The sequence below is a fragment of the Trypanosoma brucei genome, chromosome 11, assembly GCF_000210295.1.
Source record: "Trypanosoma brucei gambiense DAL972 chromosome 11, complete sequence".
In the NCBI taxonomy this organism is placed as follows: domain Eukaryota; phylum Euglenozoa; class Kinetoplastea; order Trypanosomatida; family Trypanosomatidae; genus Trypanosoma; species Trypanosoma brucei.
The window spans coordinates 4470951-4494294 of record NC_026744.1 but is presented as its reverse complement, the minus strand read 5'-3'; the positions used below and the strand labels follow the sequence as shown (position 1 = coordinate 4494294).

General features: G+C 51.4%; 10 protein-coding genes across 10 annotated transcripts; 9 read left to right on the top strand and 1 right to left on the bottom strand.

The window, feature by feature from the left end:
- Nucleotides 1-242: 242 nt before the first annotated feature.
- TbgDal_XI19140 (hypothetical protein, conserved) lies at nucleotides 243-599 on the top strand (the record flags this gene model as incomplete). The annotated part of the gene is made up of 1 exon (XM_011782755.1): nucleotides 243-599. One exon carries the CDS (start codon nucleotides 243-245, stop codon nucleotides 597-599), a length of 357 nt encoding a protein of 118 aa, XP_011781057.1.
- Nucleotides 600-1602: 1003 nt separating this feature from the next.
- On the top strand, nucleotides 1603-2961 carry TbgDal_XI19130 (hypothetical protein, conserved; the record flags this gene model as incomplete). Its single annotated transcript, XM_011782754.1, has 1 exon — nucleotides 1603-2961. The coding sequence occupies one exon, from the start codon at nucleotides 1603-1605 to the stop codon at nucleotides 2959-2961; it is 1359 nt and encodes a 452-aa protein (XP_011781056.1).
- Nucleotides 2962-3444: 483 nt separating this feature from the next.
- Nucleotides 3445-3831, top strand: TbgDal_XI19120 (hypothetical protein, unlikely; the record flags this gene model as incomplete). The annotated part of the gene is made up of 1 exon (XM_011782753.1): nucleotides 3445-3831. The coding sequence occupies one exon, from the start codon at nucleotides 3445-3447 to the stop codon at nucleotides 3829-3831; it is 387 nt and encodes a 128-aa protein (XP_011781055.1).
- Nucleotides 3832-3842: 11 nt separating this feature from the next.
- TbgDal_XI19110 (ABC transporter, putative) lies at nucleotides 3843-6002 on the top strand (the record flags this gene model as incomplete). Its single annotated transcript, XM_011782752.1, has 1 exon — nucleotides 3843-6002. One exon carries the CDS (start codon nucleotides 3843-3845, stop codon nucleotides 6000-6002), a length of 2160 nt encoding a protein of 719 aa, XP_011781054.1.
- A 510-nt stretch (nucleotides 6003-6512) lies between these two features.
- On the top strand, nucleotides 6513-9266 carry TbgDal_XI19100 (hypothetical protein, conserved; the record flags this gene model as incomplete). Its single annotated transcript, XM_011782751.1, has 1 exon — nucleotides 6513-9266. The coding sequence occupies one exon, from the start codon at nucleotides 6513-6515 to the stop codon at nucleotides 9264-9266; it is 2754 nt and encodes a 917-aa protein (XP_011781053.1).
- Nucleotides 9267-9942: 676 nt separating this feature from the next.
- TbgDal_XI19090 (hypothetical protein, unlikely) lies at nucleotides 9943-10338 on the top strand (the record flags this gene model as incomplete). Its single annotated transcript, XM_011782750.1, has 1 exon — nucleotides 9943-10338. The coding sequence occupies one exon, from the start codon at nucleotides 9943-9945 to the stop codon at nucleotides 10336-10338; it is 396 nt and encodes a 131-aa protein (XP_011781052.1).
- Nucleotides 10339-10468: 130 nt separating this feature from the next.
- TbgDal_XI19080 (hypothetical protein, unlikely) lies at nucleotides 10469-10894 on the bottom strand (the record flags this gene model as incomplete). Its single annotated transcript, XM_011782749.1, has 1 exon — nucleotides 10469-10894. One exon carries the CDS (start codon nucleotides 10892-10894, stop codon nucleotides 10469-10471), a length of 426 nt encoding a protein of 141 aa, XP_011781051.1.
- A 35-nt stretch (nucleotides 10895-10929) lies between these two features.
- Nucleotides 10930-13605, top strand: TbgDal_XI19070 (hypothetical protein, conserved; the record flags this gene model as incomplete). The annotated part of the gene is made up of 1 exon (XM_011782748.1): nucleotides 10930-13605. The coding sequence occupies one exon, from the start codon at nucleotides 10930-10932 to the stop codon at nucleotides 13603-13605; it is 2676 nt and encodes an 891-aa protein (XP_011781050.1).
- Nucleotides 13606-14105: 500 nt separating this feature from the next.
- TbgDal_XI19060 (hypothetical protein, conserved) lies at nucleotides 14106-15170 on the top strand (the record flags this gene model as incomplete). Its single annotated transcript, XM_011782747.1, has 1 exon — nucleotides 14106-15170. The coding sequence occupies one exon, from the start codon at nucleotides 14106-14108 to the stop codon at nucleotides 15168-15170; it is 1065 nt and encodes a 354-aa protein (XP_011781049.1).
- Nucleotides 15171-16566: 1396 nt separating this feature from the next.
- On the top strand, nucleotides 16567-22986 carry TbgDal_XI19050 (hypothetical protein, conserved; the record flags this gene model as incomplete). The annotated part of the gene is made up of 1 exon (XM_011782746.1): nucleotides 16567-22986. One exon carries the CDS (start codon nucleotides 16567-16569, stop codon nucleotides 22984-22986), a length of 6420 nt encoding a protein of 2139 aa, XP_011781048.1.
- Between the last annotated feature and the right edge of the window lie 358 nt (nucleotides 22987-23344).

Below are 23344 nucleotides of genomic sequence, written 5' to 3'. Positions count from 1 at the left end.
CCAGAGAGTGTGATCCTTTACTTGTAGTACACAATCTCTTCTTGCTTTCCACTTTTTCTCGACCTCCGTTATTCTCTTTCTTCTGCTGTGCGACTACTTTGGCTGAACCACGCGGGGGGCAGCATGCCTTCCACCAGTACGAACAACCACTTGTACGGTATTAACTGTTGTTTGCAACGTGGGGAGAGCATATAGGGGACGAGATCGACGTTACGGTACGTGCGTGTGTGTAGAGTGGCCGCATGGTGTGGTACATTCCCTTTGTTTATCAGGCATTCTTTTTTTCGACTTTCAATGCTGTTGGCTCACTGCATGCATGGTACATGACACAGCGCCACATGATGCTTGTTAGCGGTTCTCTTAATTCTTCGCTCGGTGCTGTTGCTGTTTATACTCACTCGTTTGATCCTACGCTCTCTAATGCGTGCACTTCTATCGCCTCCATTAGTGCCTTTGGCCATTTTGGATTGCATGCTTTCCGCACGAAGGCGCTTCTTCGGCCCTCTGCTATGTCATTCCTGCATTTCTGTTGGTGCATTTCCCTCCTCGCCTTTGGCATTCACCGCGGCCGGTGGGCCTATACCCTTCGGCATGATTGATAATCTAATGGGAAAAATACTCGAGTAAGGGCTTGCATTCACCAACGTAAGGTAGCTGTGATCCATAAATGAAAGTGCATACGCGCGCGAACCCAGGTACAATTAGTTCAAACAGATGAGTATGGGTTGCCAGTAGTTGAGATGTTGACGCAGATGCAGACTGCCGAGGAGGATGCTGTTTGTGTCCGTTTTTTTTTTCTTTTTGCCGTAAGTGTTAGATGCTGGCGTTATGGTCGTTATCGTTGCGGAAGCAGCTGCCTCTAAGTGGGGAAGGTGATATACGAGTTGTTGTGGGTGATGGTGTGCGGGTGCCCACTTGATGAGTGTGGCTACGTTTCAAGGGTAGTGATCAGCGTGTGATACCACTACTGAACGTCAGACGAATATGCGTTTCGATGTCTGACGTTATTTGAATACCAGCTTTGGCGGTTCCACACATGTTCGGGGGTTTCACGTTGCCCCGCCTACTCTGTGACCGTTGACTTTAGTGGTTTGTATACAACAGCATTTTACCGCGTCACCCCATTCAGAAGAACACTGCCGGTGTTTTCTCTGTTGATGTCTTCACACCTTTTGATACACTAAGGTGCGGCTGAGGTTTTTTTTTTGTATGATAAAGAGAAAATGAGGCATTTGTTGGAGGACAGAGTGTGTGTGTGTGTGTGCAAGTATGTGCATGTGTGTGGGGACGTGCGCTTGTGTGAAGGGTCAGCCCTCTCCCTTCTGTAAAAAAAAACCGATGACACCAGCTCCTTCACGACATTTTCCTCCCTTTTTGTTTACTTTTCCTTTCCCTTCCGGAAGAGTTTATATATATACATATATTAACATATTAACATATACAGGCTAAGGGACTGCAGGGGAGCGGGCGCCTCACGTGGCTTCCTGTTCCTTTGATACACATAGATATCTTTTTATACACACAATTCAACGTTTACATTTGCCAGCGACGCATACCGTACTAGTTTAGTTACTTCTAGTGGGGTGTAGTACTGGTTTGTTGATGCCAACACGCTCCTCAGTTCGTCACGGCGAAGGGGTACCATTGCCCCCAGTTCTCCTTTGCGGCTCACAAGCGAACGCTCGGAGCTCGAGGGCGCGAGCAGTAGCACACGGGAGGGTTGCCGTATCGTCTTCTGACGGAATGGATGACCTTTTAGATGTAAAGAGACGCCTTCTTCGCGACATGGAATTGGCAAAGCGCCGGGACGCTCGTAGCGTGGAGTTACTTCAGATCCATCGGAAGCGAGCGTGGGATATCGCTTTTGGGAAACCGGGTGGGGATGATATTGAAGTTTCCACAATGGAGTTCTCTCTCTATTGCCCTTACTCCCGCACTGCGATGTATTGCCCTGTTCGAGGCGAAACCTGCCTCCATGTGCAATGCTGTGATTTGGAGTCGTGGATTACGTTATTCAGGAAGCAGCGCTCCCTGCGGGACAGGAGAGCACCATGTCCCGTCTGCAAGGGAGGTGTGCTCGTGTCGAGCCTTGAGGTTGACTTATGGCAGCTGCACGTCCTTTCGGAGATGCCCCAAGGGACACAAAAGTTGGTGTTGAATGCCGATGGTAGCTACTGCAGCGGAGACATTTCGCGTAGGCAGCGGAAGGAAGAGGAGGTAACGGAGGTTTTAGATATGACGCAGACGTCTACGCAGAAAGTATTCACCGAGGAGGGTACCGGCGTTCCTACCAGTGTTTCTTCTAGTGCGATGCCGGACGCAGCATTTTCCAAGTCTGAGTTCATCCGGGTTAAGCGCGAACGACATTCATTGGAACGCTTGACAGATTCACCTTCCTTAGAGTCTGATGCCAGTTTGGAGGCGACACCCGACGATGACGTCGTGGTGGTACAGTACGCAGCTCCTGCAGTGGAGGTGCGTGTGCTACCCAGTCAGCTACGCCTTTGGACCGCACACTGTCCCAAGTGTAAGCAGGAAATGTCATGCAACAGTGAGGATGCCTCTCCGAGTCAATGTGGCGCCTGTGGTGTTGAAAAGAGCGGCTGGACTCTCGTCCGCCGCTTTCCCAATTCCCATGTGACACTGGAGCTAACTGGTGATGGCACAATCTTACTACGTGGTGTGGACGCGATGGCGCCGTATCTGTGGCGAGCGGGATTTAACCGTGAGGTCTTTGTTGATCCCCCCGCTGGTGCTCATCGATGGCGTGGTGTAGGAGTCTGGTACAGCACTTTTAGGTTTACTAGGTACGAATTGGATTTTGTCGAGGCATGCTGTGAGCGTGTTTCGCGGAATGAGGCGGTAGGAAACATTCCGGAGACGCCGTGGCTGTTCCGCGTCCCGGGCCAGCGGCGCTCTGAGAGATTCTCTCAGCTTAGTCTCAGTGGTTCCGGGAGATAACTGCAGTGTATGATGCAACACCTTTGGTGTTACATGATGGGGCGGCCCGTGCTCCCCCCCGTTTTTTTTGTTTTGTGGACTTCTTTTACTTTGTTCGTTCCTTCATAGCGCATGTATGTGTATGTGGGTGACTGTCAAAAATTTCCCTTCTCTTAAAACACGCTGGGTTGTGGAAATGGTTTCGTGGGTCCCGAAACGTGCATAGAGGAAAGAGAAGAAAGCACCGAGCGCGTTTTCTTTTGATGGGGTTGCAGTGACCTTGTAAGTCGGTGTTACATTTTTTATTGCTTTCACCAGTTATCTGTTCAGTGCCAAGTTCTTTTCATGCTCCGTGTGTTCTGGTGTTAGTCTTGTTTTTGAGTCTGCGATGGTTTGTGTGTGGAGGTTGGCATTTATTTATACCATTGTTTTGCGCAATGTCTGGTAATGTGATTCAATGGAGCAAAGTGCCCGCTCGACGCCTCGAGTAAAGAGTATTCGTGCATGCCTCTACGCGCATGGGTCCACTGGAAGATCGGGCTAGCTGAGAGTTCAAATTGGGCCACTTTTTCCGTATTTTTGTTTAACGATGTTTGTACTGACGTCCTGGTGTATTCAGCATTGCTGCCTACCGTTAAGCTGTGGTGGGGGCTGTGTTACTCTTTTTGGTTCTCTTTTGGTACCTTCCTGGTGTCCAAGTCATCCTGCAGTCATAAGTTCATCTGTTGGTACCCACAAGAACCTTGTTGCATGGCTTCAGTGGTGCTAGTCTCCCCTTTTCTTTTTATTTTTTTCTCACGCCACCTGCCTATTATATATATATATACATATATATATATATATTTGGGAGACAGTGCTGATAGCTTCTGCAGACACGCTGTCAGTAATTAAAAAAAAAAAAAATGCGGCGCGCTGCGTTCTGTCATTTGGTACATTGCGTTCGTGTGCGTTCAAGTAGTGTCTCCGTTTTGAATGGGCATCATTTTTGCGGAATCGCATTTTTTTGCCGTATCCATGGGCTGACATTGCCGATTACAACGGCGGTTCCGGTACAGAGGACAGCCGTCCGCGCCTTTCATCATCCGAATCGACCGATGTTCGGGCCCTCTCCGTCAGTTGGCACCGACCGAAAAGGAAAGCGTAACGCCAAGCCCACGCAGCGGAAGGATCAGGAACAGTGGGAACCCTCCAAAAAGCCTGATATTGCAGGGGGTTCTGTAGTGACGGATGAGGATTCTAATAAAATACCAATTTACAGAGTGATGGGGCACGTACTACACCATTTGTGGCCGGCTGGGAAGCCGGGGTATCGTGCACTGGTAGTTGCCAGCGTAACGTGTGTCGTCCTCGCCAAGGTGCTGAAGGTGGCAGTGCCATTTTGGTTCAAGACGATTATAGATGTGCTCACAAATAGTACTGAGGTTGGCGCTTGTGTCACAACGGTCACAGAAGCATTGCATTTGGGTGTGTTCGGTCTGGTAGTTGCGTATGGCATCAGTAGGTTGTTAAGCTCTTTCACTGAGGAAATGAAGTCTGCTTTGTTCGCTCCCGTTGGCTGTCACGCATCAACAACGATTGCAATGGAACTCTTCGCAAAATTACACTCCCTTGACTTACAGTACCATCTTGGTCGGGAGACGGGTGTTCTAAGCAAGGATCTTGATCGCGGCAGCCGTGCGTTTTGGTCCCTTGCGCATGCGCTTTTGTTTATGGTGATTCCCACAGCATTTGAAGTGGTGTTGGTTTGCACAGTCATGAAGAGTTGTGCGGGAACCCCTTTTATCTTAACAGCATTTTCTGCGGTTGTGTTGTACATTGGGTGGACATACGTTGTATCTAATTGGCGTGCTGAGTACCGGGCGCGCTTCAACAAGGGAGACAGCCGCGTAGGAGGGCTAACCGTGGACTCGCTTCTTAATTACGAAACGGTAAAGTACTTCGGCCGCGAAAGTTATGAGGAGTCGCGCCTTCGACGCGAGACGGCGGACATGAATCATCAGCTCATGCGGCTGGATCAGTCTATGTCGCTCTTGAATTTTGGTCAGCATGCGATATTTGTCTTAGCTGCTCTGGTCTCATTGTACCTTTCCACATGTGGTGTGCTCGCGGGTTCGATGACTGTGGGCGATTTGGTATTGGTGGACGCCTTGCTCATGCAACTTTATACTCCGCTAAGTTTCCTGGGTATGATTTACAGAGATATACAGGCATCTACGCAGAATATGCAAGCAATGATCGCCCTTCTCGACGTGCAAAACAGTGTGAAGCAGAAGGCAAATGCGAAGGCGCTAGAGTTAGTAAGTGGTACCATTGAGTTGCGAGACGTGTGTTTCGCTTTCAAAACCGGCGGCGATGATCGATTCGTCTTGCGTAACCTCTCACTTGCTATACCTGGTGGAAGCACTGTTGCCTTCGTCGGCCCCTCCGGAAGTGGAAAAAGTACTATTTTCCGCTTGATTTATCGTTTCTACGACCCGCTTTCGGGGTCCGTTCTCATCGACGGGCAGCCATTGACGGATTTGCAAATACCGAGCTTTCGTGAGGCTATCGGTGTAATACCGCAAGATACGGTACTTTTTAATGAATCATTGCGGTACAACATCTGTTATGGCAGGCCGGACGCTACGGAGGAGGAGATGATAAGGGCCGCAAAGGTGGCTTGTATACATGACAGCATAATGAACATGAGTGATAAATACGATACGGTTGTGGGGGAACGGGGGCTAAAACTTTCCGGTGGTGAGAAGCAACGGATAGCTATCGCGCGTGTTGTTCTCAGCAATCCGCCAATCCTACTGGCAGACGAGGCTACTGCGGCTCTGGACAGCGTAACGGAAATGCATGTGATGCAGCAACTGCGTGACGCTGGCGGGAAGAGACGCACCCTCATACTTATAGCACATCGGCTCACAAGCATCATGAGTGCTGACAAAATTTTCGTGCTTGACGGGAAAGGGTCCCTGAGTGAGAGCGGCACCCACGAGGAGCTGCTACAGAGAGGCGGTTTGTATAGCGAGCTTTGGTCTAAGCAACTCCATGATGCACATCGTGCTGAGGAGTAGTGGAAGCGAAGGTTCCCGTTGCAGAGTACGTGTGTGTGTGTGTGGATGGGTTGCGATCGACGTGAGCGCAAACCTTTCAATAAGGAGAGACGACAGAAGTACGCATGGACGGACGCATATGAGCGGAATGGGTGCCCATTTCGTAAGTTTATGTCTTTGCATGGGGTACTTGCGGATAAGCGCAGGCTGCAGAGTGTTACAACACGTGTGCCTGTGAAAACCTGCTTCTCCCTCCGTTTTCTCACGCGCTTATTTTACACTGGCTTCCTTCATGCGGGTGTAGTGGGAAGGCTCTAGTGATGGTGATGACAGTAAGTATAAAAAACCCCAAGCAGGGAAAGGTGATAAACAATGTCTTACCGTATCCGCTTTACTTTTTTTTTTTTTTTGATGTCATGGTAGCAACTGTCATAAAAATGTAATTGGCACGGACCAAACAGTAACTCTTTTGCCTTGACTTTTTGTTTTTATTCTTACTATGTGTTAGGTGTGGATCGTGGCCTTGAGTAGATGCATCACATACCCATCTCGTCCAACACATTCTCACCGTCGCGTTTAGTATGTTCTTCTGCGGGTGTTCAACGAGCCCTTGCCGTAAATATTGTGGAGCTTATGGACAACCAGGAGAGCATTAAGGCCCAATGGGAAAGGGCAGCAAAGCGGAACAGCTGTAGGAGGGATGCTCGCGATTCCATTGTCGTTGTGTTCGGCAAGGAACCTATGGAGACGTTGGCGACAACAGGATCAAAAACAGATGCGTGTGGTGTTGTTATGCAGTTTCTAGCATCATCAACGACCTTTATGAGCAGCCTGCGCGGTACCGGGTTAGGTGCGAGACCATGTTTGCGTAATGGTGTACGCGTTGAGCCGAAAATCGAGGGACAAGGGGACACAAGGGAAAAGGACACCGTAAGAGCTGACGGCATCGTGGCGGCGTGGTTGCTGTTGGATGTGGTTGTCTTGGGTGCCGAATTTAAGCATGCGATGCCGGTGCTTTATGTACAGCTAGCGTGGGACGATCTTCCAAAGGTGGACTGCGTTTCTGCGTATCGCAGCGCGTTGCAGGTTACACGTGTCGCTTTACTGTTCATGCCAGAGCCATTTCAGACAAGGATTCATGTTGACTTCACCGGTGTTCTCAGTCCTGAACATAATGTGCCTGGATTAGAGAGCGTGCGCATGGTTTGGTCTGGGCTTGTGGGCTCTCTCCTTCTGACGGCGGCTGTAGCACCGAAAGAGGCGGTTGTGCCACCGTTTCATCCAGCTGGGGACTACGACCGTCGTGTCCAGAGCACGGGGGAAAACGTGGTCGACCAACTTAAGCCGGGGCACAACCACTGTGGTGTGGGTGAAACTTTCTGTAAGGAGGAGTGTGTGCGACAACAGGGATGGGCATGCTCGGACGGTGACCGTAATGCGGTTGTCAGCGATTGGTTGTCGATGTTGCTGAAGGGGAACGAGGAGACAACAGCTGCATTTGGCCGTGCTGTGCAAAGAAAGAATGGTACTAGGTCAGTGCCTACCGTATCACTTCACCCTGCTTCGCTCGGCGCTGCTGCTACCAGTGACACCCATGATAATCTGGGGCGCGGTGTGGGCGTTAATGGATTCGGTGGTGATTGCGATGATAAACCTGTTGTGAAGCGAGAGGCGTGCTTTCTTCCTTCAAACACTGCTAAGGAAGAAATCCACGAGGTACAACCGCTACAGCTGAAAACCGAGTCTGATGAGGAGGTCATAGCTGAATGGGTACCTAATGGCACCATCAACCGGTCTTCGGTAGGCGACCCATTCCCGCAAGTGCCTGTGATAACGGATGGTGCTGCTTGCTTATTTCTTGAAACTCCGAGTAACTCTCACCTTTTTCCAATTAGTGACGACATAGCACTACGACAGTTGTGCGTGTCGTGGACGGCGCTGTCGACCGAGCGGAGAGACAGGCAGCGCCTCATCGTTGTGGTTGCCGACGGCGACCACCGCTTCTCAGAGGTCCTGAGGTCGTGGGTTAGGACTGCATGGAACGAAAATGCTTTCATACTACCGATATTCGCTGTAGGTGACACCAGTTTCTGTCGTAGAGTTGACAAAGAATTGGCTTCTATCTCAGCGTGTGTGAACTCATTGACGGATACTTCGCGGGATATCCACCACTTTGTGCGAATTCTTGCTTTTGCTGTGCAATATTTCCGAATAGACGTTAAGAGTAGTGGGTGTTTGTCGCGAACAGCAGCTTTTTCGGAGGCGGCTAATCATGTGGGTGTTCACGCTGCAGGCGACTACAATTGTGTCAAGGAGTGGGTCGATAAATTTAATGAAACTGTTGATTCGCTGACCCCTTCTGACCGTGCCAACTTTGACGTGGAAAGGGAACGTGATCGCCTTTTTGATGAGTTGTGCGGGACTAGTATGTTAGCGCGAGATTTGCGTAGCCAAGCATGCCGACCAGAAATGTTGATGAAGCATGTGGGAACTATGCGCGTGGGCATTGCCCGTCCTACTATTTGCGACGATGTTTCACTATCTTCAACGTATCCACCGAGGTTCAATCCGGATGCACGACCGAAGTTGTTTGGGTCACTCTCTCCAGCACAACGACTCCGGATATACGAATTCATGTCAGCTTTTTTTACCAAGAATGTTTTCAACGCGTCTGTCGACGCGGTGCGGTCAGCAGCAGAAGGTTACTTTTCCGACTGTCACTTCCAGATACTTGGGTACGGACGCTTTGCGTTGGCGTGCTCTGTGCGCCGTCACTTATACGTTATGGTGCATATGAACTTACAGCCGTTGTTGAACGAGGATGTCAAAATTGGTGCCGGCGACCCGCACTGGTCAAGCGTGTTTCAGCACCTATCCTGCACTTGTAAGCCGAGGGCACACGAGCGAATTTTAAAGACGGAAACCGGGCAGAAGCGGTGTCGGCACTTGGCGCAGTCAGTGTATTGGCTGCTTCAGGACATAGCTGATGACCCCCACTACGCGTTGAGAATGCCTGTGGGGGCTGTGAGAGGCGCTGACTGTCACTCACGCGGCGTCGCACACTGCCATTTCACCTTCAACTCTTCTTTGTGTTCGAAGAACATGAGGGAGGACATGCCGAAACCGTTGGGACCACCGAGAAAAAGGCATCATTTTGAGCGAAACGGCGACATTTCCATAACGCAACTTTCCGCACTGACGGAGGAATCAGACCAATTTGATGTAACGGTTCTGGAGTTGGCCACGAACAGCCGCCTAGCCAGTTGGTTAGGTGTGGGCTCGTAACCACCATTGGCATTGTGAGGTGGTGGTGTAATCAACTTAGTTTCAGCCAAACAATTCGTGCCGCCAACATATGGTTGACAGTGTGCGACTGCACATACATACATGCATACATATATATCTGTACTTATAAAGCTTGGTTTCATTAATTCATTTCGTTGGTGATGCTTCATCATGTTTACTCGTCCTATCAGGGAAGGTGGCTGAAGGCCTCTGCGCGTTCTTTGGGTTGAACTGGGGGCGATAGGGTGGCTAAAGGACGGGAATGGTGGAGGAGATGACGTTGAGAAAGCGTGTAACGGAGAATGATAACGTGGAGAGGAAGGCGGGAAGGGGGTCCAGGGTTCCGCCCCGCGCGGTCGTGCCTGCGATGATGGCGTTTTGTTTTTTGTTTCTGGTATTTTTATTTTCAACTCTCTGATATTTTCCCAAACTACTTTCTGCATTGTTTTCTTTTTTGGTGTAATGTATTATATTTTATCGTGTTGCGGACCCTCCCCCCTAGTTCGTCTGTTTGATATTTTCTCTCGGTGGCATGGAAGTAGAGGCGGTACGCTTTTGCCAGTATATGCCGTCATAACAACTCATGAGGAGAAGTAAAGAGTAAATTGGACCAATATAAAACCAAATTAAATCAATAAATTCGTCTAAGCATGCCTCCTCATCTATAGATGGATAGATGTACGTTTTCACGACGATGCGCATTGCCAACCGCTTACTCAGTTTCCCGAATAGTGCGCGCGCATTGTGCGTTATATTTCTGTTTATTTGTTTCTTTAGAGGTGGCAAACCGCAGTTACGTTATCTCTTTTGCCCGTTGGCAGGGTCATTTGGTGTTATCGTTCTCCTACTTTTCTTTCATAGTTGCTTACCTAGGCACATGTACACGCAAATCTATGCTTCATTGTTTAAGCTGTATCGAATTGCCTTTAAAACAGATGATGATGATGATGATGGTGGCAATGCCATTTTCCGTAGAACAGTGGAGGAGATGGAGGAAGGAAACAACGGTAGAAGTAATGTGAATGCTACGCGGCAGCTGCAGTGCGGTGACTGTTTTAACAACCACGAGTAGACGCGGAGAGGAGGAACAAGCCGTATAACTCAAACGTAGTTGGACAGTTGTTAGTCGCGCCAATGCCCATTTGTTCATTTGTTGGTTATATATTTTATAAACTTCCTACAGGCCGTTATCGTTTTGGCTGTTAGCCCCGAAATTTCTTAGGTCCTGCGGAGGTCGGGAAAATCCTTATTGAAAAGCGAAATCGCCAGGAAACAAAAGGGAGGGAAGGGATGAAATGAAGGTGACGGAGCTTCTTTACATTCCATTCCATTCCCAAATCATTGAAGGATCTCGTTCCATTTTCCGAGTTTTTCCGCGGTTCTGACATGATAGCGGCTGAAAATCCGCATGTGGTGGCCGTTTGAATTCGCCGCGTTGACAGTTCATCACAGTTGGATATGCCAATAAGCATATGTGAAAAAGACACGTAAATCCTTTCGTCGCTATACATAGGTTGAAGTGAGGCAACGGGCTGCCTTACAAACAACAAAAAAAAGAGCACGACTATAACTCTCCGGGTGCATTTGTTTACGTCGTGTATGTATTCATATTTTTGTTTTTCTTCCATGCAGGTCCAAGACAAAAAAAATACATTTAAATATAATGGTGAAAGTTTTATGTCTGCACGGGTTCGGCCAAACAGGTGAAATATTTGAGCATCAGCTGAATAGGTTGTGTGTTAAGCTTTCTTCTGTCGCAGAATTTTATTTTGTGGATGCCCCCTATCCGTTACCGCATGACCACACGGGCTCCAACTCCATTGCAACGTATTCGTGGTGCAGGCAGCCGTGCGGCGAAGAGCCCAGCGAAGCGGATGATGATTACAGTATCGGGGACGCGGTGGTGAAGCGCCACATGGCTGCTGAGGGGATGCGCTACGACGTCATTTTGGGATTTTCTCAGGGTGGCCTTGTCGCCGCCCGTTACGTAATGCTTCGTGAGCTTCACGGCGGTGACAGCTACGGGCCCCCGCTGAAGGGACTTATATTAGCTGCGACACCAGATCCCCGTCGTACCTTCCCTGGGCTTGCCTCAGGATTTAAAGACAGTGCTCGTTACGATGCTGAAAACGATGGTTTCCTGGGACCTTTACCTTCCCTGCATATCGTGGGCAGGAAAGATGGGGTTGTGGACCCAGCGGAGAGCGCATCTTTCGCGGATGCATGTCGACCTCACGCTGACGTTTTGTGGCATGAGCACGCACACAGCTTCCCAACGCTACAGAATATTGTCATGTCTCTGAAGTCATTCTTTGAGCGCATTGCGCAGAGAAACCCTGGTAATGATGGTGGGGATAGTACTCTTACCGCGGCTTGCGAGGAGGAGTTAGAAATGATTTCATGTGTTTACGGCGAGGAATGCGTTCATCGTGGAAAGATGACCACCGTGTCGCTGCCGTTGCTGTTGAACTGCGCGGACGGAGACCTGGAGGGCAGCCCACTCGCAGCGCTACGACTGTGTGTGGCTTTGTCAAAGGGATACCCTGCTGAAATTCCAAAGTTCGATATCGTGGGCGGACCTTCCAATCACCATGTTTTCTACGAGCGCTGGAGGGCAAAGCTAGTTTCTGACACCACAGCGTTCATGCGAGAGGGACCTGAGGGCAAAAGTGGTATGTTGCTACCTGCGATAATGTTCACCGGAGAACAAGCAGTTGGTGCTCTTGATTTCCTGAAGTCCGTTTTCGCGGGGGGAGGGGAAATGCACGACAGTGCTGGTGTTGCGACGGGAGAGCAATGGAAAGAACGAAAAGTGAATGATTGGCTGTGGGAGGAGGATGACAGTGAAGGTGCGAGGAGTGCATGCATTGCCGAGTCGCACCGACGCGCGCAAGAAGTGCTTGCGGGTGGTTCTCCGTCTTTTCGGCCGTATGGCAGAGGGGATTGCGAAGGTGGAGGTTGTTACGATGCTGGTGGGAGGGGTAGGAGTCTCGAGTTTACTATCGGCCTCATTGGCAAACCGTCGGCAGGGAAGAGCACGTTTTACAATGCGGTAACTAATCCCGATAACGAGAGCAAGGCTGCAAGGGTTGCAGCGTTCCCTTTCACCACAATCGAGCCCAATGTCGGTTGTGGTTTCGGTCCCATTTTCTGTCCGTGTAGTTTGTCACAACCCTCGCCGTCAAGCACGGGACAGTGTGGTGCCAAGTATGGTCATGCTACTACTTTTGGAGCTCCACACCGGCGACACCCCATAGTGGTGAAGGATGTCGCTGGTCTCGTTCAAGGTGCCTACCGGGGTAGGGGAAAGGGGAATCGATTCCTCAACGATTTGTGCGATGCAGATGTTCTCGTACACATTGTTGATGGTGCAGGCGCGACTTACGCGGACGGATCAGCGTGTGCACCAGGGGAAGGATCCACCTTCGACGACATCATGTGGGTTCGAGGAGAATTGCACAGCTGGATATATGACAATCTCCGTGCACAGTGGGCTGCCGTAGTTCGAAAACCATTGAAAATACGAACGGTGTTCACGGGGTACCACAGTCCACCGTCATCCATCGATGCATTGCTGCGGTGTCTTGGAATCTCTACTGAAGTGGAGCTGGTTCGGCGCCTGCCAGCGTGGGGGGCTGCCGAGCTGCACTTGCTTGTGGCTACATTTGTCCATCTGCGGTTTCCCATAGTTGTAGCGCTCAACAAGGCAGATATGCGGTGCGCGGCGGACAAGTTGATTTGTACCCTGAAGGAGCGCTACCCGAACGAAACCCTTGTTCAAATGTCCGCCAAAATGGAATGCAATCTCCTTTTCTTACGACAGGTGGGCGCTGTTCGCTACGTGCCCGGTGATCACAGCTTCGAAGAAGTCGATGGGGCCCCTGCAAACGTCACGGACGCCGTAAGGAAAAGGGCGATGAAGGCCCTGGTGGAGTTGCGTGAGTTTTTTAGCCCAATGCACCCTGATACAACAACAGGCGTTCAGGCGGTCCTGGCCGCTGCCCTCTCTCTGTGCCCCGGTCACTTAGTGTATCCAGTTGATGCGATCGAGCGCCCACTAAATTCGTTTCCCCACTGTTTTCCCTTCAGGGGAGGAACCTGTGCGGGGGAGGTTTTTGATGCATTGCTACGGTCGAACCTGTTGGACGGCAAGTTGGTGCGGTTTGAAGCAGTGGATACCAAATATTTGGTGGAGGGGGGAGAAGTGTCTGTGCTTAAAAGGGACACTGTCCTGCCTGGGAGGCACGTGGTGGTGCGGGTTCTCAGCACCAAAAGACATTTGGTGGCACAAAAGCGAGAAGGAAAAGAGTGCATGTTGGGTGTGGGGCCAAAGGTGTGAGCAGGGCAGATGCGAAACGCAACCATACTTACTGTTTGAGTTTTAAGCGAAAAGTGCTGGAAGGAAGGAACTTCTGTTGTGATGCATTTAAATTGAATATGCGACTTTATGAATGTTTGCTTAACCCCCCCCCCCCTTTTCACCTCTCCCGCTTCTCTGTGTCAAAGCTCTTTTCTTAACAAGGGGAGGACTAGAGAGGGAATATCCTGTGAGGTACCGCCTTTGTATTTGTAGTTGTAGGTGTGGGTGACGCTCAGGAAAGTGTGTGCGTGTGCGTGTGTGTGTGTGTGTGTGTTGCATTTCGCAGAATATCTCATCGTTTGTACTCGGTGGTATTAGGTCTCCAGAGGAAGTCACTCCAATCGAGAAGGACCCGACGTAATAGAATAAACGGAGTGAAGGGTGTAGAAGCGTCTGTGCGGTTGGACGGGGAGGGGTAGCTGTTTGTACGGAGCTGTCTAGTGGTTGAAGGTCAAGCAGGTTAGTGATCCCACGAACTGATGTCCATCGCAGCGTCTAGTGCACGCAAAGATGGCCCGCATCACCCCTCTTCGGGTCTTACTGGGAAGGAGACTCTGCAGGATGCGCGGAAGATGGAGTACCGTGCATCCACGCTTGAGGCTGGAGGCAACGACATGGAATGCTTGCAACTGATGGAGACTGCGCTCCAGATACGCTGCAAGGAGTATGGAACGGGGTCGTCATCCCCTGAGCTCCTAAAGGAGGCATGTGACGCTGCGGAGCGTGTTGTGATGAAGTGCAATGTTCTCGGTGTAAAATTGTTCAAGGAAGGAAAATATGACGTTGCTACACCTCTCTTTGGCTACGCCATGGAGATGACAGGAGAGGGTTCCTTTCCCTTGCGCAAAGACGATGAGCGCCGCCGACGACTGCGCGGTGTGACCCTGAACAACCACGGTTGCATGGAGCGCCACCGGGGACATTTCAGTACTGCCCTGGACTACATGCAGCAATCGATGCAATGCACGGGGCAACAATCCCCCGTAGCGTTCCTAAACATTAGTGCTGTGCAGGTGCAACTGAGGTTATGTGAAGAAGCCGCGCATAGTGCGGTGTGTGCGATACAAAGTCTTGGGCCCAATCCTGAGGACCCTTCTTTGCTAGCAGTGGCGCACCACAACCTCGCTATGGCTCTGGAGTTGATCGACCCCCCACGTGCTCATGAAGAGTATCGGTTGGCGCTGGGTTTGGCTCAGAATACGATCGGTAGGAGGAGTGAGGTCACAAGAACGATCGAAAGTAATATGCAGCGGTTTGTCATGGTGCTTCACGAATATCGACCGGGTAATTCGGCTTTGACGGGTACGAACTCACCTCGCCTATTCCACGGACACACCTTGTTTGTTAGTCCGCGGTCTTGCAGCAGGGGACGTTTACCCAGTGGTCGGGATGCTGCATCTAGGACCCATCGTGTGGACATCTTTCCTCACCCTTTCGCGGTGAGTGCCAAGGAAACCGTTGCGAAGCGTAGCATCTCGCGTCCGGCCCGTGCTGACGCCGTTCATCCACCAAAGCGTTTAACGTCGTTATCACCAATGAATTAGTGTGTTTAAACCTCACAGGGCTCCACGAGGTAGAAACTAACTGACGAAGCTATCATTTATGCTGTATTTGGCACGGTTATGGAGTTCAAATGATGGCGACACCTTTGCTTATATTCTCCATGTTTCGTCTATAAATTGCTGCCACTGTTTTTTGAGCTGCGGTAAGTGGACCTAAATTTGTTGTACTCATCGTTACATCCATCACGTTCACTTACATGTGCGCTACAAGTGGAGCTGATAATAGTTTTTTTGTCGGAAGGAGCCGTACACGGGGAGCGTGTGCTTCATAATTTTTTTTTAATGTTTTCTGCTCGTGTGTGTTTTCTTATTAAGGGGGACTTGAACAGATTACGAATGTTTGAATTTCATAACTTAGACCAATGTATTTGTACCCGGATAAAGTTGCGGACGGGGCTGGCACCTTACACTGCATTCGTAGGACATAATCTTCTGTCCGGATGTAGGAGGCAGCTGCAAGTGGAGACAGAAGGAAACTTCTTAGATCTCTCTGAGCAGGAGGTGCACGTAGCGTTGGTGTGTTGGCCGCTGTTTGTCCCTTGCATTGGCGCATGCGAGTGAGCCTTGTGCGGTAACTTCCATCCGTAGCCCAGGCCTTGTGTGCTTCTTACCATAGTACGCGTCAGCACTTGCGCTCCACACGTTGCACACCCGGTGAGGTACTTGCACATGTTATTTTTTTTTTTGTTGCCAGTATGCAATATGGCATTGTTTCCCCATAAGGGGTAGAGGGACACTGTGGTGATACTCATAGTGACCTCAGCTAGTCCTCCTGAATGTTTTCGATTGTGTCGGGCTTCCCTTTCAGTGTATGTTTTTCTTTTTGCTTCATTTTCTATCCCCCCGCGGACCGGTGGGTGCGTATGTACTACTTTGTGACATGTACATGTATATATCTTTGTGGTGCTCCATGAGTTAGTTGCTTTCCTATTTCTCTTTTACCCAAATGTTTCTCTACGCTGCTCGATTGACGGTTCATCTGTTGTTGACGCGCATTTCCCCCTTTTCACCTCTCCCGCTTCTCTGTGTCAAAGCTCTTTTCTTCTTAACAAGGGGAGGACTAGAGAGGGAATATCCTGTGAGGTACCGCCTTTGTATTTGTAGTTGTAGGTGTGGGTGACGCTCAGGAAAGTGTGTGTGTGTGTGTGTGTGTGTGTGTGTGTGTGTGTGTGTTGCATTTCGCAGAATATCTCATCGTTTGTACTCGGTGGTATTAGGTCTCCAGAGGAAGTCACTCCAATCGAGAAGGACCCGACGTAATAGAATAAACGGAGTGAAGGGTGTAGAAGCGTCTGTGCGGTTGGACGGGGAGGGGTAGCTGTTTGTACGGAGCTGTCTAGTGGTTGAAGGTCAAGCAGGTTAGTGATCCCACGAACTGATGTCCATCGCAGCGTCTAGTGCACGCAAAGATGGCCCGCATCACCCCTCTTCGGGTCTTACTGGGAAGGAGACTCTGCAGGATGCGCGGAAGATGGAGTACCGTGCATCCACGCTTGAGGCTGGAGGCAACGACATGGAATGCTTGCAACTGATGGAGACTGCGCTCCAGATACGCTGCAAGGAGTATGGAACGGGGTCGTCATCCCCTGAGCTCCTAAAGGAGGCATGTGACGCTGCGGAGCGTGTTGTGATGAAGTGCAATGTTCTCGGTGTAAAATTGTTCAAGGAAGGAAAATATGACGTTGCTACACCTCTCTTTGGCTACGCCATGGAGATGACAGGAGAGGGTTCCTTTCCCTTGCGCAAAGACGATGAGCGCCGCCGACGACTGCGCGGTGTGACCCTGAACAACCACGGTTGCATGGAGCGCCACCGGGGACATTTCAGTACTGCCCTGGACTACATGCAGCAATCGATGCAATGCACGGGGCAACAATCCCCCGTAGCGTTCCTAAACATTAGTGCTGTGCAGGTGCAACTGAGGTTATGTGAAGAAGCCGCGCATAGTGCGGTGTGTGCGATACAAAGTCTTGGGCCCAATCCTGAGGACCCTTCTTTGCTAGCAGTGGCGCACCACAACCTCGCTATGGCTCTGGAGTTGATCGACCCCCCACGTGCTCATGAAGAGTATCGGTTGGCGCTGGGTTTGGCTCAGAATACGATCGGTAGGAGGAGTGAGGTCACAAGAACGATCGAAAGTAATATGCAGCGGTTTGTCATGGTGCTTCACGAATGTCGACCGGGTAATTCAGCTTTGACGGGTACGAACTCACCCCGCTCATCCTGCGGACACACCTTGTTTGTTAGTCCGCGGTCTTGCAGCAGGGAACGTTCGCCCAGTGGTCGGGATGCTGCATCTAGGACCCATCGTGTGGACATCTTTCCTCACCCTTTCGCGGTGAGTGCCAAGGAAACCGTTGCGAAGCGTAGCATCTCGCGTCCGGCCCGTGCTGACGCCGGTCATCCACCGAGTGCCGCAGCAGCGGCGGCAACAGCACCCGGGGTAAATTCGAAAACATCACTGTCGAGGCCTGCTGCATGGCAGAGCCAGACAAATGGCGGGTCTGCTTCCCATGGCAGCGGTTTGAAGGGCGGTAATTCAACGAAATCGGGTGGAGCTTCGCCGAATGCTAGTCGTCTTCCACCCATTTCGCAGGGCTCGAGGGCTACGTTACGCGAGTCTGGTGGCCCCTCCGAGCACCACCGTGGGGCGAATGTGGGTGAACAGTCAAAATCTTTGACCAAAAACAATGAGAGGGTTTCAAATAAAGGTGGCGTTGCGCTCTCAGTGGCTACAAGGTCTCCCGTCGCCGCTACGAGAATGCCATATAAACGGGAAGCTACGGCACGACCTGGTGATGTCGGGTCCCAAGGGAAAGGTGCAGGTTTTGTCGACAATGAGTCGGTGCACACAAAGTCCAATGCGAAGAGTGGTGCCAGTCGATCTGAATGTAGACCACCAATGAAGGGTTCGATGAGGTCAAACATCTCCCTCTCACAACCGAATGCTCAGTCTTCGCCGGTAAGTGTGGGAGCAACCGGCTCGAATCAGAGGACCCCAGGTCGACGTAACAGTCCCAAAGGAAGGACGCAGTCTGCTGCTGTGGAGCCGTCAGCGCCCTCGCGTCCGACTCAGCAGGCTGTTGGGGGTCGCAGCGCTGTCGGCAGGAAGTTATCCCCCAATGCAGAGCGCACCCGACCGGTTGCGCAGTCGCCTGCTGCTCGCGACAGTTCGGGAAGGAAAATGCAATCCGTTGCTGCGGATCCTGATGCTCCATTTCTGTACAATCAGCAAGCCGGTGGTACAGGTAACAAGACTGGCAGGAGGGTATCTTCTTCAGCTCGCGAATCTTCACCATCCTCGCGTCCGACCCATCAGGGTGTTGGGGGCCGCAGCGCTGTCGGCAGGAAGTTATCCCCCAATGCAGAGCGCACCCGACCGGTTGCGCAGTCGCCTGCTGCTCGCGACAGTTCGGGAAGGAAAATGCAATCCGTTGCTGCGGATCCTGATGCTCCATTTCTGTACAATCAGCAAGCCGGTGGTACAGGTAACAAGACTGGCAGGAGGGTATCTTCTTCAGCTCGCGAATCTTCACCATCCTCGCGTCCGACCCATCAGGGTGTTGGGGGCCGCAGCGCTGTCGGCAGGAAGTTATCCCCCAATGCAGAGCGCACCCGACCGGTTGCGCAGTCGCCTGCTGCTCGCGACAGTTCGGGAAGGAAAATGCAATCCGTTGCTGCGGATCCTGATGCTCCATTTCTGTACAATCAGCAAGCCGGTGGTACAGGTAACAAGACTGGCAGGAGGGTATCTTCTTCAGCTCGCGAATCTTCACCATCCTCGCGTCCGACTCATCAGGCCGCTGCCACTCACGACGCAACTAAGAAGAAACTCCATACTGTTACCATGGAGGTTGAGGGGGCTGCGCGCCGGGGTCAGCATGCCGCTGATGCCCACAGCGCCGTCGGGCGACTATCACCCAATGCACCTTCAAACGATACGGGGTCTCCTGTAAGGAAATTTCCTCAACCAAAGGCCTCTCCATTTTCTGCCACCAAGGATAAACAAGGCAGGTCGCCCATTTCCAAATCCAGTGTTATGGGACCGGGCGTCCCCCCATTGTCCGTTGATGCGCCGTCAAGAAGGATCCAGGGCCTCCCACCTGGAGCAAATCTTGTTACGTACGTTGTTGATCGCTTAGATATGCTTTTGTTCGATGAGGAAGATTTGTGGCGCAAGTCAGGCTGTGCGGTTACCATTCAAAGAGCTTACCGTGCTTTCAAGGCTCGACAGTTGTTCGAGGCAGTAAAGTCCAAAAGCGCCCGCGACCGTGTACTGGATGGGGTAAGAAGGTCAATAGCAGCCCGTAAGATTCAAAGGACTTTTAGGAGGCACCTGAGTATAAGATCGGGTTCTACCGCACGTTACAAGAACCGTGACGTTCTTGCCAATGAAATAAACAGGGCCGCTGTGCGTATCCAGTGCTGTGCGCGGCAGTGGCGGGCCCGACGGCGTCTAGCGCGGAGGCAGTTCTTGAAGAATAACGCATCTTCTGCTGCCTTCCGACTGCAGACGTGGTGGCGCAAGGTTATGGCAACCCGAAGGGTGGAGAAACTGCGAGAAATGCACCAACTTGTTAAAAACGAGGTGGCCCTGAGGGAACGGCAAGAAGTTGCGGCCACGGTCATACAGAGCCAGTGGAGGAGACGAAGGGCAGAGCAGCAGACACGGGAGGCGAGGCTGAGGGCGGCTCGACTCCGGCGAAGGCATCTGGAAGCTCGCTACTTATCCGCCGCGCGGAAAATCCAAAAGGCGTGGCGTTTGTATATTTCTAGAAAGGAGCTCAATAAAATGAGGGAACTGCGGGCCGCGCGTGAAGAGAGACTTCGTGAACACCAGCGGCGGTGCGATGCTGCCAAGAAGCTTCAGGCCTTTGGCAGGCGGATTATTGTGGCGAGAAATGCAGGGCCTCTGCTCGATGTTGCTCGTGAGAACGCAGCAAGGCGCATTCGTGGTCATTGCCTGCAGAGTCGGGCAGCTTCGAAGATTCAGCGTGCGTACCGTCTCTATCGGTCGAAATCTCTCCTGAAGCGTATGAAAAAGGAACGCAGAAGGCAACTCCTGGACTCGCGTCTTAGTGCGTTTGCGTTCACTATGCAAAGAATTGGCCGCGCTTACTTCGTCCGGCTTTCACTGGGCCGATCACTTTATCAAATGGCAGTGGAGGTCCAGGAGTTTGTGCGGAGGGAGCGCGATCTTGAAGAGGCTAACCGTTCGTCAACGGTCGTTTCTGGACACCATAGAGTTCATGAGCCCTCCAGCGTGAGAGGGGGATTGGAAGGTGTTCCATTTATGCGTCGGTCACTACCCGACGGGTGTACAAATGACAGGCATCACTCCGCGTTATCTCCAACACCACTTGACGTGATGCCAAAGGTAAAAGGGTCTCTGACCTCTCACAGGAGCGTTTGTCAGCTGCTACCGTCACCCGCTGAGGATTCAAGGCTACCAAAACCGTTAGCTAACGGTGCAGGGCGACTGTTGCCACTGGCTGGGGACGAGCAAATCGAGCGGCTGCCAGGGGTCGGGGGATTGGGAAGTGCCAGCGGAGCTGTCCGAGAGGATCCTGCCATCTCGTGCCAGCAAGTGCCAGAAAAACCCACCCCGCGCGCAGAAGGCGTTAAGTTGGAATTGACGATGCCGTGTTCTCCACGGGATGTAGGTGTTGTACCTGAGTTGCAGCACCTTGCTACGCCTATTATTCCGGAGGAGCGTGTCGGATTGTCATTGATAAAAGAGCATGCTATGTATTCAGAGCCCGGGGAGCGGCCAGCATTGTACTTGGAAGGTGTTGAGCCGTCGGCCACGGAGCTAAACCTAGATATTAATGAACCTGTAGGAGAATTTGCGAGGCCGGATAATGGTGGGCATTCGGCTGAAGAAATCGTTAAGTTTTTGGGGCATGAAGGAATTGATCGCTCTTTTGATGTTGTTGGGGAGTGTGAGGTGGTGGGACACCAAGAGAAGTCTGCCCTGGGTGCCGCACTAGCCGAAGAAAGAGAAAAGTGGCGACAAGTGCGGAAGGATGAAATAAAGTTCTACAATGACTGCTGCAACAGTCGCTTGGAGGCAAACGAATATCGTTTGCGGAAGATTGCAGAGGCTGAAACCGCGGAAGAGGTGCTAACGCTGTTGCCTCGTCCACCACTCATGCGGCACCGACCAGTGGCCCCGAGGCGAACGTACTCGAAATCAGCGGAGTCCTCATCAAATTTGCAATCTCAAGACCGGTCACAAGATGAAGAGGCCAATAACTTAAGGGACCAAGCGGCGTTGGCAATCACTCGCTTAGCACGAGGATATCTTGCTCGCCTGCACTACCGTGTGTTGCGGGAACTTTTCGCCGACTACGTGAACTGCAGGATCGGGGTAGATCGGTCGGAGTCACCCGATCTGGAGTACAAGGAGCTTCAGAAATGTTCTCGCCTGGTTATGGACGGCACGGACCAGTTTCGGCGCTTGCGCCGCGTAAACGTCGTTTTGTCTTTCTTGCGTGCGAAGGTTAGCATGATGCATGTTAGTTGCCGCATGCCACCTAGAACACCGAGGCAGTTTGCAGAGCGCCCTCAACCAGAATGCGTTTCGAATGTAGGTGATGCCCTTGAAGTTCTCAAAGGTTTCATGCGCATCATACAGTCGAAGAAGGAGGTAGCCTCCCGTCGTGCCGCGGCTACTATCAACCGAAGGAACGAAGAACCACTAGAAGCACTGGAAGTGCTAAATGGCTTGGCCCTTATCTTCCGTGCCAAACAGGAGCGTAGGGCTCGTAAGGATGCAATTGAAGCTCGCATGGCCCAGCAAGAGGGTATGTGCTCTGTGTTGGAGAAGCCATCCTCGACTATTGAATCATTCCTCCTGTGTGCAGTGGCTAGGAGGGAGTTGCAGAGGCGGAGATCGCTTGTGGAAGAGAGACGCAGACTCAGTGCTGCATGCGAAAAGATACTGCCCTTCATGCAGATGCATTTGGCCAGGCGTGAAGTTGAGAGGCGGAAGGCACTCGTGGAGGAGAGACGCAGACATAGTGCTGCATGTGAAAAGATATTGCCGTCGATGCAGATGCACTTAGCCAGGTGTGAGGTTGAGAGGCGGAGATCGCTTGTGGAGGAGAGACGCAGACATAGTGCTGCGTGTGAAAAGATATTGCCTTTCATGCGGATGTATTTAGCCAGGCGTGAGGTTGAGAGGAGGAAGGCACTCGTGGAAGAGAGACGCAGACTCAGTGCTGCATGCGAAAAGATACTGCCTTTCATGCGGATGTATTTAGCCAGGCGTGAGGTTGAGAGGAGGAAGGCACTCGTGGAAGAGAGACGCAGACTCAGTGCTGCATGCGAAAAGATACTGCCTTTCATGCGGATGTATTTAGCCAGGCGTGAGGTTGAGAGGAGGAAGGCACTCGTGGAGGAGAAGCGTGTGACGGATAGTGATGCGGAGTGTCTGCTAGATGAAGCTGCAATGAAGGTTCAGCGTGCGTTCCGTTCGTACAAGGCTAGACGGTCGGTGAAGGAGAGGCTCGTCGCCAAGGAGCGTTACTGGGGTTCCATTCAAGCACACGATGAGGAGATTGCGGCCGCCGTGGCAGCCATTGTGAGCGACTCCCCCGAGGGTGCGGATCTGTGGGCTAGCCTCGGGCACTACTATTACCAAGTTACTACACAGAAGGGAGGCTCTGTAGGTGATAGTGCCAGTATCGCGGACCAATATGTTGTGGTTATGCAGCAGCACATGCGTGGGTTGGCCTCGTGGAAACTTGTACAGGCACTCCGCTCGGAACAACGCCCACCCCGTGGAGCGCTATGACGGTGGGACCCTTCCCCCTTAGAGCTCTGTTTTAGTCTGTCTCTGTGTTGTGGGCTCAACGACAATTTTTCTTTCCCCTTCTTTCTCCCCCTTTATAAGTATGGCACGGGGGCAGTTTGTATACGCCGTGTAATGTCGACAGGAGAAATATGGAGGGGTGTGTAGGATATTTGTATGAACATATATATGTGTATACGTGGTGATCATACGTCATGTACAGGCGGTTCCATTTGCGTTGCGTGGGAAGTATGCACATAACGCAACATTCACAACTTATGTATGGATAGTATATATCTATATCTATATCTATCTATCTATCTATATTATATAATATATATATATATATATATATATATAT